The following is a 14,715-nucleotide window of genomic DNA, read 5'->3' on the forward strand; positions in this document are numbered from 1 at the left end:
ATAGAGCAGTGCTCTGCACATAGTAAGCGCTTAACAAATACCATTGTTGTTATTATTATAAGCAATTTGCTGGGACTTTTATAAAATGTTTGTCTGTTACTCCACTGTCCTGTCTTCCCTTTTTGGACTCTGAGTTGGGCAGAACGGTGCGCTGGTGGAACAGTGTAGCTTTGAAGACCCCTTAAACCCACCAAGGGATGTAGTGATCCTGTTAGGTGTGCAGAGATAATATGGGCCCATTTCATTTACTTTAGGCCTCTGAGACAGATGAAATCAAACTTCAGGTATTCCTCCCACAACATGGTAGTTGTGTTCCAGCAAACTCTTGTGTCGTCAACCATTCTCTCTGTGGGAAAGAAGCAGCAGCATGGCCTCATGGAGAGAACATGGGCCTGGGAGTCAGAAGGACCTGGGTTCTAATTCCAGCTCTGCCACCTGCCTGGTGTGTGATGTTGGACAAGGGCACTTCTCTGTGCCTCAGTTACCTCATTTGTAAAAGGATGTTTAAGACTGTGAGCCCCATGTGGGGCAGGGATTGTTTCCAACCTGATTAGCTTGTCTCTACCCCAGTGTTTAGTAGAGTGCCTGGCACATAGTAAGGGGTTAACAAATGCCATATTAAAAATAAAAAGGGAAATCATAGGTTAAGGAAGAGTTGTTTTGAAGATGACTGAAATAGTATTAGATTTATGACTCCCATGATAGAAGTTTAAGAAAGACCAAAAGCCTGTTTCGAGCAGTCTTTATTTCTGACACTTAGTAGTTGAGTTCCATTAATTTGCAGGGAGCCAGGGGAGGTTTTGATGAGAGGTGAGATACTGACCTAAAGATACTTCAGGAAGATGATCCAGGCAGCAGCATATATAGTATAGATTGGAGAATCAGTGTTCTAATCCCAGTTCTGCCATTTGCCTGTTTATGACCTTGGGCCAGGCATTTCACCGTTCTTGGCCTCAGTTTCCTCAACTGTAAAATGGGGATTACTTCTCCATCTCCCTTGGACTGTGAGCCCCAGGTGGGACAGGAATTGGGTCAGGTCTGATTATATCTACCGTAACACTTGGCAGAGAAATAAGTGCTTAAATACCATGATTATCATCCCTATAGACAGTAAGCTTGTTGTAACAACTGTTATATTTTACTCTCCCAAGCACTTAGTTCAGTGCTCTGCACATAGTAAGCACTAAAAAAAGTCATTGACTATACCTATAGAAAATCAAGAAGATCAAAGCTGATGTTGCCTGCTTTCTTGAACACTCAGAATTTATGTTGATCTCTGAAATGTATGCTTTGTAAAAGCCCAGCCTGTCACACTCTGGGAGTTATGTCGATTTCCAGTTGTCATATCAGGTATAGGATACTGAACAAGTGTCTACCAATTGAACTTTACAACACAGCAGAGTGTAATTAGGCCCACACCCTTTTGGTACATCATTTTAGTGTTTCTTTCTTTTATGGTATTTGCGAGGTGATGTGTGTCAAGCACTGTTCTAAGCACTGAGAAAAGTACAGTGTAGCAAAGTGTGTAGACATATTCCCTGCCATGCAGATGGGGCTCACAGTCTAAATAGGAGGTAGAACGGGTAATTCATCTCCATTTTACATTTGAGGAAACTGAGGCACGGAAAAGTTGTGACTTGCCCAAAGTCACACAGCAGGCAAGTAGTGAAACTGGGATTAGAACCCAGGTCTTGTGACTCCCAGGGCCAAGCTCCTTCCTAGCCCATGCTGCTTCCCCAACTGCGTTCTTCATTAAAAAGGATGAGGGTAATCTCTCTGCTTTAAGAAAATTGATGGGTTTCTTCCTTTTGCTTTATAAGTGTTGTTTTATTTCTCCATTTTGGGTCTCTTGTGCTTTTTTTTTTTCTTTTACCACTCTGGGTCCCCACCCTGTCCCTCTCTTCTGGGTGGCCCAAGGGCTTAGGGGTCCAGTAATCCTCCTGTATAGATGATGTGAAAGTGCCAAAGTGTCAGGGGTAGAGGAGAATAAGAGTTAATCGGAGAAGCCTTTTGAAGGAACTTTTAGAATTTATAATTTTAGAAGGACTTTGAAGATGGGGAGAGCGGTGTGGTCTGCTGGATGTGACGGGGCAAAGATCAAGTCAGGAAGAAGGGCGTCAGCCACAGATTGGCAGCGAGAAAGGCTAGAATGAGGCACATGAGTAGGTTGGCTTGAGAGGAACAAGGTGTGTCACCCTCATTTTAGCCAAGATGTTCGTTACAGCCCAGGCAATCACAGAGAGAAAACTGAAAACCAGATTGAATAAAGTTGTTTGAGAGTGAAACAGCTTTCTATAAGATTCTATAAGGAATCTTAATTTTATAATGAAAGGGCTTGCATTCGCCTATAAACTATGCAGTTACAAGAAGGGAGGGTGAAAAATGTGTCTCCAGAGAATTTCTGCAGAGGAAGCTTGGTACAGCAGGCTTGCCTTAGATGGAACAAAGGAATATGGATTGTGTCCAGGGCCTGACACTGATGAAAAGCCATGGGGATTCTTTCACACTCTGCCAGAAATCAATGCTTAAAACCGGGTTGAGAAAATCCACTGCAGTGGTCGCAAGAATTGTCTGGGAACAACGGGCTCTGCCATTTCGAAAGGGGAGTTCCCTATGTCATGGCTGCAAAAGACAGGAGGCTCTGAGGAAAAACTGAATTCACCAGGGAGGGCCAGTGTGCACTTCCTCACTGGAGTTGGCTGTTCAGGAAGGAACACAATGGGGCTGTTGCTATGCAACAACCTATTTTGCTTGACTATGTAACATAAAGAATGGTGCCAGGAAGTGATGACTATAATTTTTGTTGTTGTGTTAGTGAGACTGCAGGGCAGGGGAGTGGAAGGGGGACGATGAGGAAGAGATCTCTCATCTCAAATAACCTTTAAGATTCAGCTACTTCAATCGAGATTTAATCTTCCGGTCTAAGATAGTTTATTTCCTTCCTGTTTCCATAAAACAAGGAAAGGGAGGGTGTATGTTATGCTGAGTATATGTATATATATATATATATATTCATACCTTTGTGCCAGCATGCTCTCTACTTAGGATGAAAAGATCTCTCTCTCTTTAGTAGATGTGTACTTTACAGTGAGGTGATATTCTGAAAATTCACTTGTGTGTCTGAGCAGTTGAAATTCAACTAAATTTGTCAAAGCGAAACAACTGCAGATGCAGTGTCCTTGAGAAATGTGTGTGAAATGAGGAAAGTTGAATTGCCTTTGATAAGAATCAAATCAAATAAGCAAGCTGAAACTTTGCAACTAGGGTTTTTAATCTATTGAAAAGTTGGAGTTGGGATTGGAGAGGGAGCACTTTCTTCAGTAAATTGCATCTTATACAAGCCCTAGGTATAATCATGTATTTGGATGTCATCGTGTCACTGGACAGTCAGTTCCTGAGCCTTACCAGTCTGAAAATAACAAACATTCTAATAGGCTTTGTGAATAAGTAATTAGACTTCTTTCTATCAATGGGTGATATTTATTGGGTGCATACTGTGTGCAGAGCACAGTGCTAGGGAGAGTACAGTAGAACAGAGTTGGTAGATATGTTCCCCTCCCACAATGAGTTTACGGTCTATCTGCAAATCTGACTGAGATTCTTCCCTGCCATGTAAAACCTGATAGCCTACATCCTCTCAAAATTATAATTTTAGAGAGTAAAGTGTAAAGAAGCACAGAGTAACCCCAGCTGAAATAAAATATCAAATATCAAATGAAGTGCTTACTATGTGCCATGGACTGTACTAAGTGCTGGGGTAGATACAAGCTAATCAGGTTGGACATAGTCACTGTTCCACGTGGGGCTCACCGTCTTAAGCCCCATTGTACAGATAAGGTAACTGAAGCCCAGAGAAGTTAAATTGCTTGCTCCAGGTCACCCAGCAGACTCCCAGGCTTGTCCTCTACCCATTAGGCCTTGCTGCACTGCTTCTCGGGTATTTGTCAAAAACTAGGCTGAGTATGATCTATTCATCTGATGATGGCCCACAGATGTGTTTCTTTGAGTCCTGAAGTAGACCTGCTCACTTAATAATTTTCTTTCCCAAATCATATAAAGCTGTTTTGTTTCTGTAAATCATAGTTGGGAGGTGACTTAGAACCTTTATTATCCTTAAATAGAAATACTTGTGTTCCCTAGGCAGTAAGTCAATGAAGTGACATTTTTCTCAGAAACCTTGACCATGAGCAGCTTTGCAGTAATTAAGCACATCCTGTTTTGAGGGTATTTGTGACTTGTAGCCAAGCAGTTGTTCAGGGGCTTATTTGTGCAAAAAATTTTAGAGCTAGTAGAAATTCTGGACTTTGCAGTAGGAGGGAGTCAGCCATGGACTTTTTTGTTGATTTATGAATCAGGACTGTCATGTGTTGCTGTGAGCCTGGAAGAAAGGCAGGTCCTGTGGTGTCCATCTTCCCGCACCTTCCTTCATTTGCGGACTCAAAAGCTGTTACAGGCGTGGTCTAGATTTACTGCCTTTCCTGTGGGTATTGAAATAGTGAGTAGGGTAGGTGGGAAGTTACTGCAAAACAAACTTGTAAAGAAAGAGGAGAGAGGGGCCTTACTCAGACGTTTTCTCTCTGCATTTTTGTGAGGTCTGAGCTTGAATTCCTGGGAAGGGATTTTTCCCTGGCACACTACTATGATCCTGTTGATCACCTGTGATTTGCTCACTTCCTGAACCCGCCCCTAGGTGAACCCTCCGCTTGCCAGCAGCAGAGTTCTAGCTCATTCTCTTCGAAACTGCCAGGAAACGAGGATTTTAAAAAGCACAGCAGAGCTTTTGTACCAGCATTACAAAAAGTTTCAGCTTTTTTTTTTTTAAGATTTTTGTTCTGGTGGATTAAGAACTCACAACTTTCCCAAAATGCTACTGGATTAATGGGAAAACTGGATAATAGAAACGTGGCTCTGTTTGTGAAGCTTGTGGATTTAAAAGCTTTGGATCACAAATTCTGCAGCCATGCAGAAGGAAATGGACTGTTTGAGTCCAGAAGCTCAGAAAGTGGTAAGAGAACAAACTCTTCCATATTCAAGAATCTGTACTTTCTTAACCCTTTTTCTTTCTTGAAGATTGCTTTGTAATACAGCAGTTTTGCACTTGGCATTGCAGTTCCAACTCTTTATTTAGCAATACTGAGAACCTTTGTGCAGGGAATTAAATTAGCTGGTGGAGAACCACCTATGGAGTGGGATCACCCTAATGGAATACAAGAAGATTTACTAAAGGAACAAAGCTATTAAAAGGCAAAAATTAATGGGAACTCAAAAGGAAATGATTGTAACTTTCTCTAAATTGGAAATTTTCAAGGGGATTTTTTTCTCTTGGTTCATCAGGTTAAAATGTCATTGAGAGAGGCTTCCATTACAACTTTTAAAGGAATCTGTAAAAAAGCCCCATTACTTTAGTAATTTTCTTCTGTTTCCTGTACTGCTTAGACTGTGCATATCAATCCAAGGGCTTGTGTTTGTGAATTGAAAAGTTTTGAGAACAGCCTGTAGTCTTGCAATTTACTGTGCTTTCAGCTAAAAATGTGGTCTGGACAGTGTTAATGCCACGGGCCAACACCCTAGCAGATGGTACTCTCTGTATTCTTCAGTCCCAGAGGCCTGTCTGGCTTTTTACTCAGTCCTGGGGGAAAATAGGTCTGCTTACAGTCTAGAAGGGCCCCCAGAGAATGAGGCTTTGCCTCAGGTCTTACTAAATTCGGAAGACTCCTGGAAGGCTGGGGCCATCCTGACTGAAAGCTCGGACTTCTCATTTTGAGTGCAGGGCAAAGAGCAGGCGGAGCTATATAGGGCAGAAAAATAAGGAAGGGACCTGGGAGTGGCAGGCTCTTTCTGAAGGCCTAACAGATCTCTGATTTTTGCATACTTTCAGCCCACTGCAGCTGCTCTGTTTAGAGGCTAGAAGTATGACAAGCAGTGGCAACAAAAAACATATTTTGGCCTTGTGCAGCCCAAAACCTTTGGGAGCAGTGGCCCCCGCCATTACCCCTGTGGAGTTGGCCGCTGTGCTTTCTGAGCGTCCAGGTTCCCGTAGTATGTGCCCAACTGCACTTTTTCTCTCAGGGATCTCTCGGCCTGGCAAATTGTCTGGTCTAGGGAGGGCCTTTTGCACCAACACCAACCCCATTCTTAGGTCTGACTGATCAGTCAGGATAGTTTGCTGGATAGTTTGCTGGATATTTGGCCTGGAACTTTCCAATGAAATGGAGACATCTCTTATCTTTGTAAAATCTGTGAATTCACCCCAACCATTCTGCCGAGCTTGTTTTCAAAAATCACCAAATAACTTTGAGGGAGGCAGGGGCTGGGGAGAGGAGGGCCTCTGGTTAGTTTCTGTGAATTACCTTCGTGTCAGAGTAGACCGCCATAATCATTTGTGTAAAAGTGGGTAGTTTTCTTTGAAACAGAGGTTGGGGGGAAGGTTTCTCATGGTTGCCGTCCTTTGATGGCCCACACTTTGAAAAAAAGGAAATTAAAGTTTTTGTCTGAGTTGTCTGAGCTTGTTCCTGTTATTGCATTCCTCCTTGGGGATTTGGGGGTTGGGGGGGTGGTGCAGGTGTACTCATTGATATTCATCTTAGCCCTGCCTAACATTTGAAGTTAATGATGTCATTTAAAGTGACTTTGGGCAATCTCAAGGGGAAAGAAGCCCTGAACTGCTGTAGAGAATTTAAAATGGAAAATAAATATTACATTTAAGGCCACTGTACTGCCTAGATAGACATAATTAGAACTTAATTTTATTGCTTCTAAAACTGGGCTTCCTGTGAACTGTCATGCTGTGCACAAGGCAGGTTGCAAACAACAGTTAAATTCTAAACCTGATTTTGGTCTTTAAAACATGCCCAGTGCCCTCAGTCTAGCAGTTCTCAGTTCAAGTACTGTAGAAAGGGAAAACATATTTTTGCTTTATTCTGTGTATAATGTTGTGGGTATTATATATGCAGGTGAAAGGTTGACTTTTGTTTTAAGTCATGGGTTGAATAAGCTGCTTTTAACCCTCGAAGCAAATAATGTGAACAATACATGATAAGCTTCTTGAAAGATTTGCAATCATTCTGTTCAGTAGTATAGGGAAGTAACATTGTGTAGAGCACGGGCCTGGGAATCAGAATAATAATAATAATGATGGTGGTATTTAAGTGCTTACTATGTGCCAAGCAATGTTTTAAGCGTTGGGGTAGATACAAGGTTATCAGGTTATCCCACGTGGGGCTCGCAGTCTTCATCCTCATATTAACAACGGAGGTAATTGAGGCACACAGAAGTGACTTGCCCAAAGTCACCCATTTGACAAGTAGCGGAGCCGGGATGTGTTCAAATCCTGGCTCTGCCACTTGTCAGCTGTATAACCTTGGGCTAGTCACTTAACTTCTCTGGGCCTCAGTTCCCTCCCCTGTTAAAATGGGGATGAAGACTGTGAGCCCCACGTGGGACAGGGACTGTGTCCAACCCGATTTACTTGTGTCCACCCCAGCACTTAGTACAGTGCCTGGCACCTAGTAAATGCTTAACAAGTTCCAGTATTATTATTATTATTATAAACTGACCACCTTCTGTTTACTGTAGGGAGCTCATAGGGTAAGAATGAGAGAGGGAAGATTGAAATGACAGAAACAGCAAAAGAAAGTAAGGACAACTCATGGTGGGAGCAATAGTGTGGTTGTAACTAAAGGAGCAGTTTTCAGTAATAGATTTATTGAGCACCTCTGGGGTGTGATCCATTGAACCAAGACTCCTCTCCTCACTCTAGGCTTCAAGGCTCTCCATCACCTTGCCCCTTCCTACCTCTCCTCCCTTCTCTCTTTCTACCGCCCACCCCGCACGCTCCGCTCCTCCGCCGCCCACCTCACCGTCCCTCGGTCTCGCCTATCCCGCCGTCGACCCCTGGGTCACGTCCTCCCGCGGTCCTGGAACGCCCTCCCTCCTCACCTCCACCAAACTGATTCTCTTTCCCTCTTCAAAACCCTACTTAAAAATCACCTCCTCCAAGAGGCGTTCCCAGACTGAGCTCCTCTTCCCCCTCTACTCCCTCTGCCATCCCCCCTTTACCTCTCCGCAGCTAAAGCCTCATTTTCCCCTTTTCCCTCTGCTTCTCCACCTCTCCCTTCCCATCCCCACAGCACTGTACTCGTCCGCTCAACTGTATATATTTTCGTTACCCTATTTTGTTAATGAATTGTACATCGCCTCGATTCTATTTAGTTGCCATTGTTTTTACGAGATGTTCTTCCCCTTGACGCTGTTTAGTGCCATTGTTCTTGTCTGTCCGTCTGCCCCGATTAGACTGTAAGCCCGTCACACGGCAGGGACTGTCTCTATCTGTTGCCGACTTGTTCATCCCAAGCGCCTAGTACAGTGCTCTGCACATAGTAAGCGTTCAATAAATACTATTGAATGAATGAACTGCTCTCATAGTCTGGTCAGTCCAGCAGCCAGAGTGTTGCGAAAGTTGTGGGACCACTGACACTCTTCTTGCTAACAGGACCCGCTGTGGGGTGGTTGGGAGGGAGGGAGAGAGTCGGGGGCCTCAGCACTCACGTGGATGAGAAGTGGGAAGGAGCAGCTGCCAAATCGCAGAGCACTCACTATTTCACTCCCTGGCTGACGGGACCTCATGGTGGCAATGGGAGTCAGTGAATGGAATGGCGTCTCCCCCCACGTGGCACCCGGATGGGAGGGGAGAGCCAAGATTGCACCAGCAGCCTCTCGGTTCTATTCACTTCTGTACGTCGGAGGCCTGTACTTTGGCAAAAGTTAACAGGTCTATATTAAGCCGACCGGCAACCCAGTTTTAGCTAGAAGGGAAGGCCTTTAATCCTGATGGTTGAGCATACCCTGAACTACTTTGTTGCCACATAGAAAAAGACATTACTTCTCTCAACTAAACAATGGTAGCATTCAGATAAAACTTTCAGCAGTACTTACAGGGGAGTATTTTTTTTATTTTCTTGGATTGTCTAAAATCAAAACAAGCGAGAAGCCAGCAATGTGACTATATCTATTCAGCTCATCACATTCTTGAGGTAGGAGTAACAGTTTTTTGACTTGTCAGCCAAACTCTGATATAGGCAAAGAGGCATTCATTACCTGATGCATGATAAACCTCACAAGCTTACCTCTGTGAACAGTTTCTATTAATAATCTCCCTTAATTCCTTGAGGTGTTTTTTTTCAGGCAGCATGTAACCTTTCATTTAATTTTTACCTGGTTAAAGGTAATAAGAGAATGAGGACAAATATATTCTGTTCAAGTAGATTTGCTGGAAGATGTTTGAACACACCTAATTTGCTGATTCAAATGAAGGAAAGTTAATATCTGGGTGATGACAGCATTGTTGATGATAGAAAGGGGCAGGTGAGAAGGGTGACTGGAATTCATGAAATGGAATAGTTGGAGAGGAGTGAGAACTCCTGAGGACAGAACAAACTTGATCAATCCAGAGCAGAGTAGCCGTAGCACTGCATGTCATTAAAACTCTTAATTTTTCTAAATCAGTCACTTTTATTGAGTTCTAAAGATATGAAAACTTTGGTCAGAACTATGGTCCTTGAAGTATGCTTTCAAATCAACAATCCTGCCATCTCCACAGTGTATCTAGGCCCCCATAAACAGCCCCCTACCCTAGATATTTGCTGCCAGACTTTTTCCGTGACATTTTTACATTTTTTTCTTTTATAAAGTTAGTGACCAGCCATCATTAGCTTGGGAACTGGATTTAAAGCCCATGCCACGGACCCATATTCTTCACCAGCAATACTGCAGGCATTATTGAAAACCATATGCATAGAAATGGAAATTTAACCAGGAGAATTCATATGACTTCTAGATTTATTGCCCGTCAACTGAGACTTTTAATTTCCCAGCTTTTTTACAATGTTTTTTTTCATTCCTATGGTATTTGCTGGGTGTTTATGTGCCAGACACTGTACAAAGCACTAGGGTAGGTGCAGTCTAATCAGGTTGGACACAGTCCATTGCCCATGTGGGGCTCCCAGTCCTAATCCCCATTTAAAGATAAGATAATTGAGGCTCAGGGAAACTGAGTGACTTGCTCAAGGGCACACAGCAGACAAACGGAGACAGGATTAAAACCCAGGTCCTTCTGAATCCCAGGTTAGTGCTCCATCCACTAAGTCATGCCACTTCTCACTCCTTGATAGGGCACTAGGGAGCTGGGGAGAGGCCTCAGGATGCTAAAGGATCTATAAAGGAAATGTATTGAGCCCTACAATGAATAGGGTTAACATATTTTTAATTTCAACAGCATAAATTGATAGCCTAGACTTTTTGAAGCAGTTCCTCTCAAGGAAGGAAATATTAGACCTCAAAGATTGCCCTACTTGTACCAAGCAGCTCATGTGATAAGGAGTTACCCCTTCCCCCGACCCCCCACCCCCAAATGGGGGTAATTTGAAATACTCTATTGAAGAATTTCATGAATGGAATTCCAATCACTTTACTTTCCTGCTGTAGCTATATTTTATAATAAAAGTTAAAGTATTTCAAAGTTATAAAAGTTAGGGCTAAATTCATGATCATTGAGCAAAATCCTAAAGCCTCTAGAAGATAAATTTTTCTTGTTCTGCTGTCACAACCTACACTTAGCTGCTCTGAAAGAACTCTGTGGTGCGGGTTTCTGTGAGTAACTTAAGCTCTGAAATGATCTCCTCATCTTGATGCTTTCTACATCACAGAATTTCAAAAGTCAAGGCTGCAGAGCTTGCAGCATGTGCATTTCTTTAGTTTCCTGTCTTTGCGTATGGTTTTAAACTCATATATTACTCTGCCCTTTGGATCTCTAGCAGTTAATCTCTTTAAACTGGGTGACTTAAGGGTTTAGAGCCATGTCCATGTTTGTTTAACACTACAGTGAAATAAATTCTCATCTCAGTATGGGCCTGCTAATACCAATTTAGGGGGAACCAGGTCTGCTAACTATTGTATTGTACTCTCCCAAGCACTTAGTACAGTGCTCTGCACACAGGCATTCAAGAAATACGATTGATTGTGGGCAGGGAATGTGCCAGGTCCGTTGTATTATTCTCTTCCAAGTGCTTAGTACAGGGTTCTCCGCATAGTAAGCACTTAAAAATGCCAGTGATTCATTGATTCAGTATTATGTTGGAGCTGGATCATCCTCATCATATGCTCTTTTAGATTTTGGCACTTTACATTTGCCATTGCCACTTCTCCTTTAAATTTGGATTTGGTAGATGGTTCTGGTTCTAAAAGGATTCATTTTTATTAGCGGGGGAGACTAAGACCACCCAAGTGTGATGTGACATAAGCAATGCTTTCTTCCCTTGCCTAAGCATCCTCTTCTGGTAGCCACTGCCTCTTCTGGCTTAAAGTCATTTCCCGTAACTTATTACCGTCACCAAGCCTTCTAGTCACAACATGGAATCCTTTCTTCATCCATCACTCCTGCAGTTTGCAGAGGAAAAGAAGTAGTACATTTTATGAAGAAAATCTGAAGTCACAGTTCTGCCATAATGTTATGTGTTTTGGCTAGAACACTGTTCCCAAATTAGGAAATATCAGTCGGACATATCCTTTGTGGATACAGCATACTGTGGTATCAAAAGAAATTGCTTGTGCACATGTATGTTGTGCCAAAATGGATATCTTCTCTAATGTGAGATTTTTTTCAAGAATGCAACCACTAAGTTAGAGAATTGACTGTATTATGAAGTCAGAGTTGAACAGATATTAGAGTGTTTTAAAGACTGACAAATGGATCTCTATGATGTAGTTTACATACACATGCACTATGGGGACAGTCATTGAAGCTGCATAGAAGCAAAAGTCACCTGGTTTACAAATTGAGCCATGGTTCATATGGACCAAAATATGCCAAAATTCCATCCTAGAAGTGTGTGCTGTGTCCCATTTTCTGATCGTGTAATGTGGTCTAGGCACTTGAGTTCAGGCAGAGAATCAATCAGTCATTCAATCAACGAGATTTATTGAGCACTTACTGTATGCCGAAGAGTGTACTAAATTTAAGAGAACACAATACAATAGAGTTGAAAGACAAGATCCTGACCTTCAAGGAGTTTGCAATTTAGTGGAGACTCAGTAAATCCTTGCTGTTTAATAGAATCAGTGGTACTTATTGAACATTGTGTTTATTGAACATATTTGTTGAACGTCTAATCGAATTGTACATTGCAAGCGCTTAGTAGCCTGGCTTAGTGGAAAGAGCACGGGCTTGGGAGTCAGAGGTAGTGGGTTCTAATCCCGCCTCTGCTACTTGTCTGCTGTGTGACCTGGGCAAGTCACTTCACTTAACTTCTCTATGCCTCAGTTACCTCATCTGTAAAATGGGGATTAAGACTTTGAGCCTGATTACCTGATTACCTCTTATCTACCCCAGTGCTTAGAACAGTGCTCTGCACATAGTAAGCGCTTAACAAATACCATCTTTATTATAAGTAGTAGTAGTACAGTGCTCTGCACACAGTAAGAGCTCAATAAATACAATTGAATGAATGAATCTTTTGTGCCAGGGACCTATGCAGTAGAACTTGAATGACTCAGACCTGTTAGGTCAGTGAAATAATCAAGGGTTATGGGGCAGTGGCCCCAACCCTCTGTCCCCCGACTTCCAGCCCATGCTCTCTTATTCAACTCCCACACCATTTCAAAGCTAGAGTTCTTCTTTCCCTGCTGTTCTCATAAGTGCACTAAGATTTCTTGGCTAGCAAAAAGCAGCATGGATTTCCCCAGTTCTGACTCAGCAGCTGCAGAAAGCAATACATGGGTGCAAAACTTCACATGCGTTTCCCCGCAATCACCAGCGTCCCCTCCCCCATGCCCAGCCATGAAATAGCTGACACAAGCTTGGAAGAATATCTCAAATCAGGGTCATTTAAAGTTCTTTCAGCCCTTCCTAGCTTTTGCAAGATGTGTGCTTGTATTTGTGTGCGTGTGTGTGCACTCCAGCCAGCTCTTAAGCTTCCCAAAATGCCCCAATTGTAACTTTATTCTCGCATGACACTTTGGGAAACATTTAATTTCTGAGCAAAAGCTTTCCCTGAGTATTTTCAGTTTTCCTTTTGGGAAGGTGTCATCAGCCTGTTTAGTCCCATCAAGCTGCAGTAACATGAAGAAATTTCAGTGTTGTTGTTGAAGTTGCAGAACTTTGAATTTATTATTAAATGTTTGGGTGAGATGGGGGGGATTGGGATTTAACATTGCTCTCTTTTTCAGAGAGTTAATTGGTGTTGAAAATAGTCTTAAAAACATGGTAAGACACAAAAATTATATGAGTATGGGACAAAATTTCATTAATTTTCCAGTGATTTTTTTTTCATTCCAGACCCTACAAAAAATATTTTATACCTTTCTATCCTAAGCACGTTGAGATTTTATATGCTAGTCCCTTATATTTGAATATCCTAGAAAGAATATCTAAATTGACCTCTTCCTCACTCTGTTTTAATCATTTCTATTCAGATTGTTCAATTGACTGACCTTGTATCTATTCCAGTGCTTAACACAGTGCAAGTGCTTAATAAATGCCGTTTTTATTTTTTCACTTTTTTGTCTTTTCTTCTTTTGAGCTCAAGGTCATCTAAAGCTATCCCATTTAAGTTGTCTCCCTTACACAGATTGATCAATCAGTAGTATTTATTGAGCACTTACTGGTTGCAGAGCATTATATGAAGAGTTTAGGAGAATACAATACGGCAGAATTGATGGACACATCCCTCAACTCAAGTTCTTTTTAAATTCAATCATATTTTTGAATTTAAGCATGTAACCTCTGGTCATCTGATACTCTCCTTTCCCGTAGCCAAGCTCTGTTCTTGAAATTTCCTCAAAAATTTATATTTTCCTCTTGGCCCATCCAGTATGGGGACATTATCATAAAGTGTCATAAATTGAATAAAGTGCAACTTAATTTTTCATCTCTGGTCCTCAGATTCATCCAAATAGCTGTTTTTGTTTCAAAAACAGAGATAATGACAAAAAATACAACTTTAAAGGCTTCAAGGTAAATTTGTTAGAAATCGATCAGATAATTGATTTGTTGTCCCTGAATAGCAATGCCCAAGAAGTTCAGTGTCTGGCTCCAGCTCTTAATGCAGAGGTATCAGCTACAATTCCAGCACACTATCAGTCAGTCATATGTCAGTCAATCGGTTGTATTTTTTGAGCGCTTATTGTGTGCAGAGAACTATACTGAGCGCTTGGGAGAGTTCATTATAATAGAGCTGGTAGGCACGTTCCCTGGCCACAGAGAGCTTAGAGTTTAGGTGGGGAGATAGACATTAATATAAAGGAATGTTTTATATGTATCTTGAGGGATTGGCTAAGGGGATGAGCTACTGTCATCCAGGAGCTGTGGGGAACCGAGATATTAGGTGAGAGGACTGTAGGTGAGTGTAGTGGGAGTACAGTGAAATTGCCAGGATCCAAGCTGGGTGGTGATCCAGCTTCAGGTGTCTAGGAAAGCACCACAATGGTAGCAGTGTGGAATTGATGTGCTCTTGAGTTTTGAGTGGTACTTTTTCACCACCCAAACACCACCCCACCCCCAGAAATCTGAGCAGGCCCATAAAGTTGGGTCTGGGGCTAAAATCTCTCCCAGGGAGAGCCTCTTCTAATGATAATTGTAATAAAAATTGTGCTATTTAAGCACTTGCTATGGGCCAACCACTGTACTAAGCATTGGAGTAGATACAAGGTAATCAGGTCCGA

General features: G+C 42.2%; 1 protein-coding gene across 33 annotated transcripts in view; it reads left to right on the forward strand.

Annotated features, from left to right (window-relative positions):
* LRRFIP1 (LRR binding FLII interacting protein 1) overlaps positions 1 to 14,715 on the forward strand; it is a 192,386-nt gene that overhangs the window by 81,991 nt on the left and 95,680 nt on the right. Inside the window, exon 1 of one of the 33 annotated variants that reach the window (XM_029069870.2) lies at positions 4,608 to 5,005. The exons of the other annotated variants lie outside the window; for them this stretch is intronic. Within the exon in view, the coding sequence (XP_028925703.1) occupies positions 4,961 to 5,005 (45 nt within the window). The 5' untranslated portion in view covers positions 4,608 to 4,960. Of the gene's footprint in view, positions 1 to 4,607; positions 5,006 to 14,715 lie in introns of those variants that run through there. 33 annotated transcript variants of the gene reach the window in all.

This window comes from Ornithorhynchus anatinus, chromosome 7, assembly GCF_004115215.2.
Source record: "Ornithorhynchus anatinus isolate Pmale09 chromosome 7, mOrnAna1.pri.v4, whole genome shotgun sequence".
NCBI lineage: Eukaryota > Metazoa > Chordata > Mammalia > Monotremata > Ornithorhynchidae > Ornithorhynchus > Ornithorhynchus anatinus.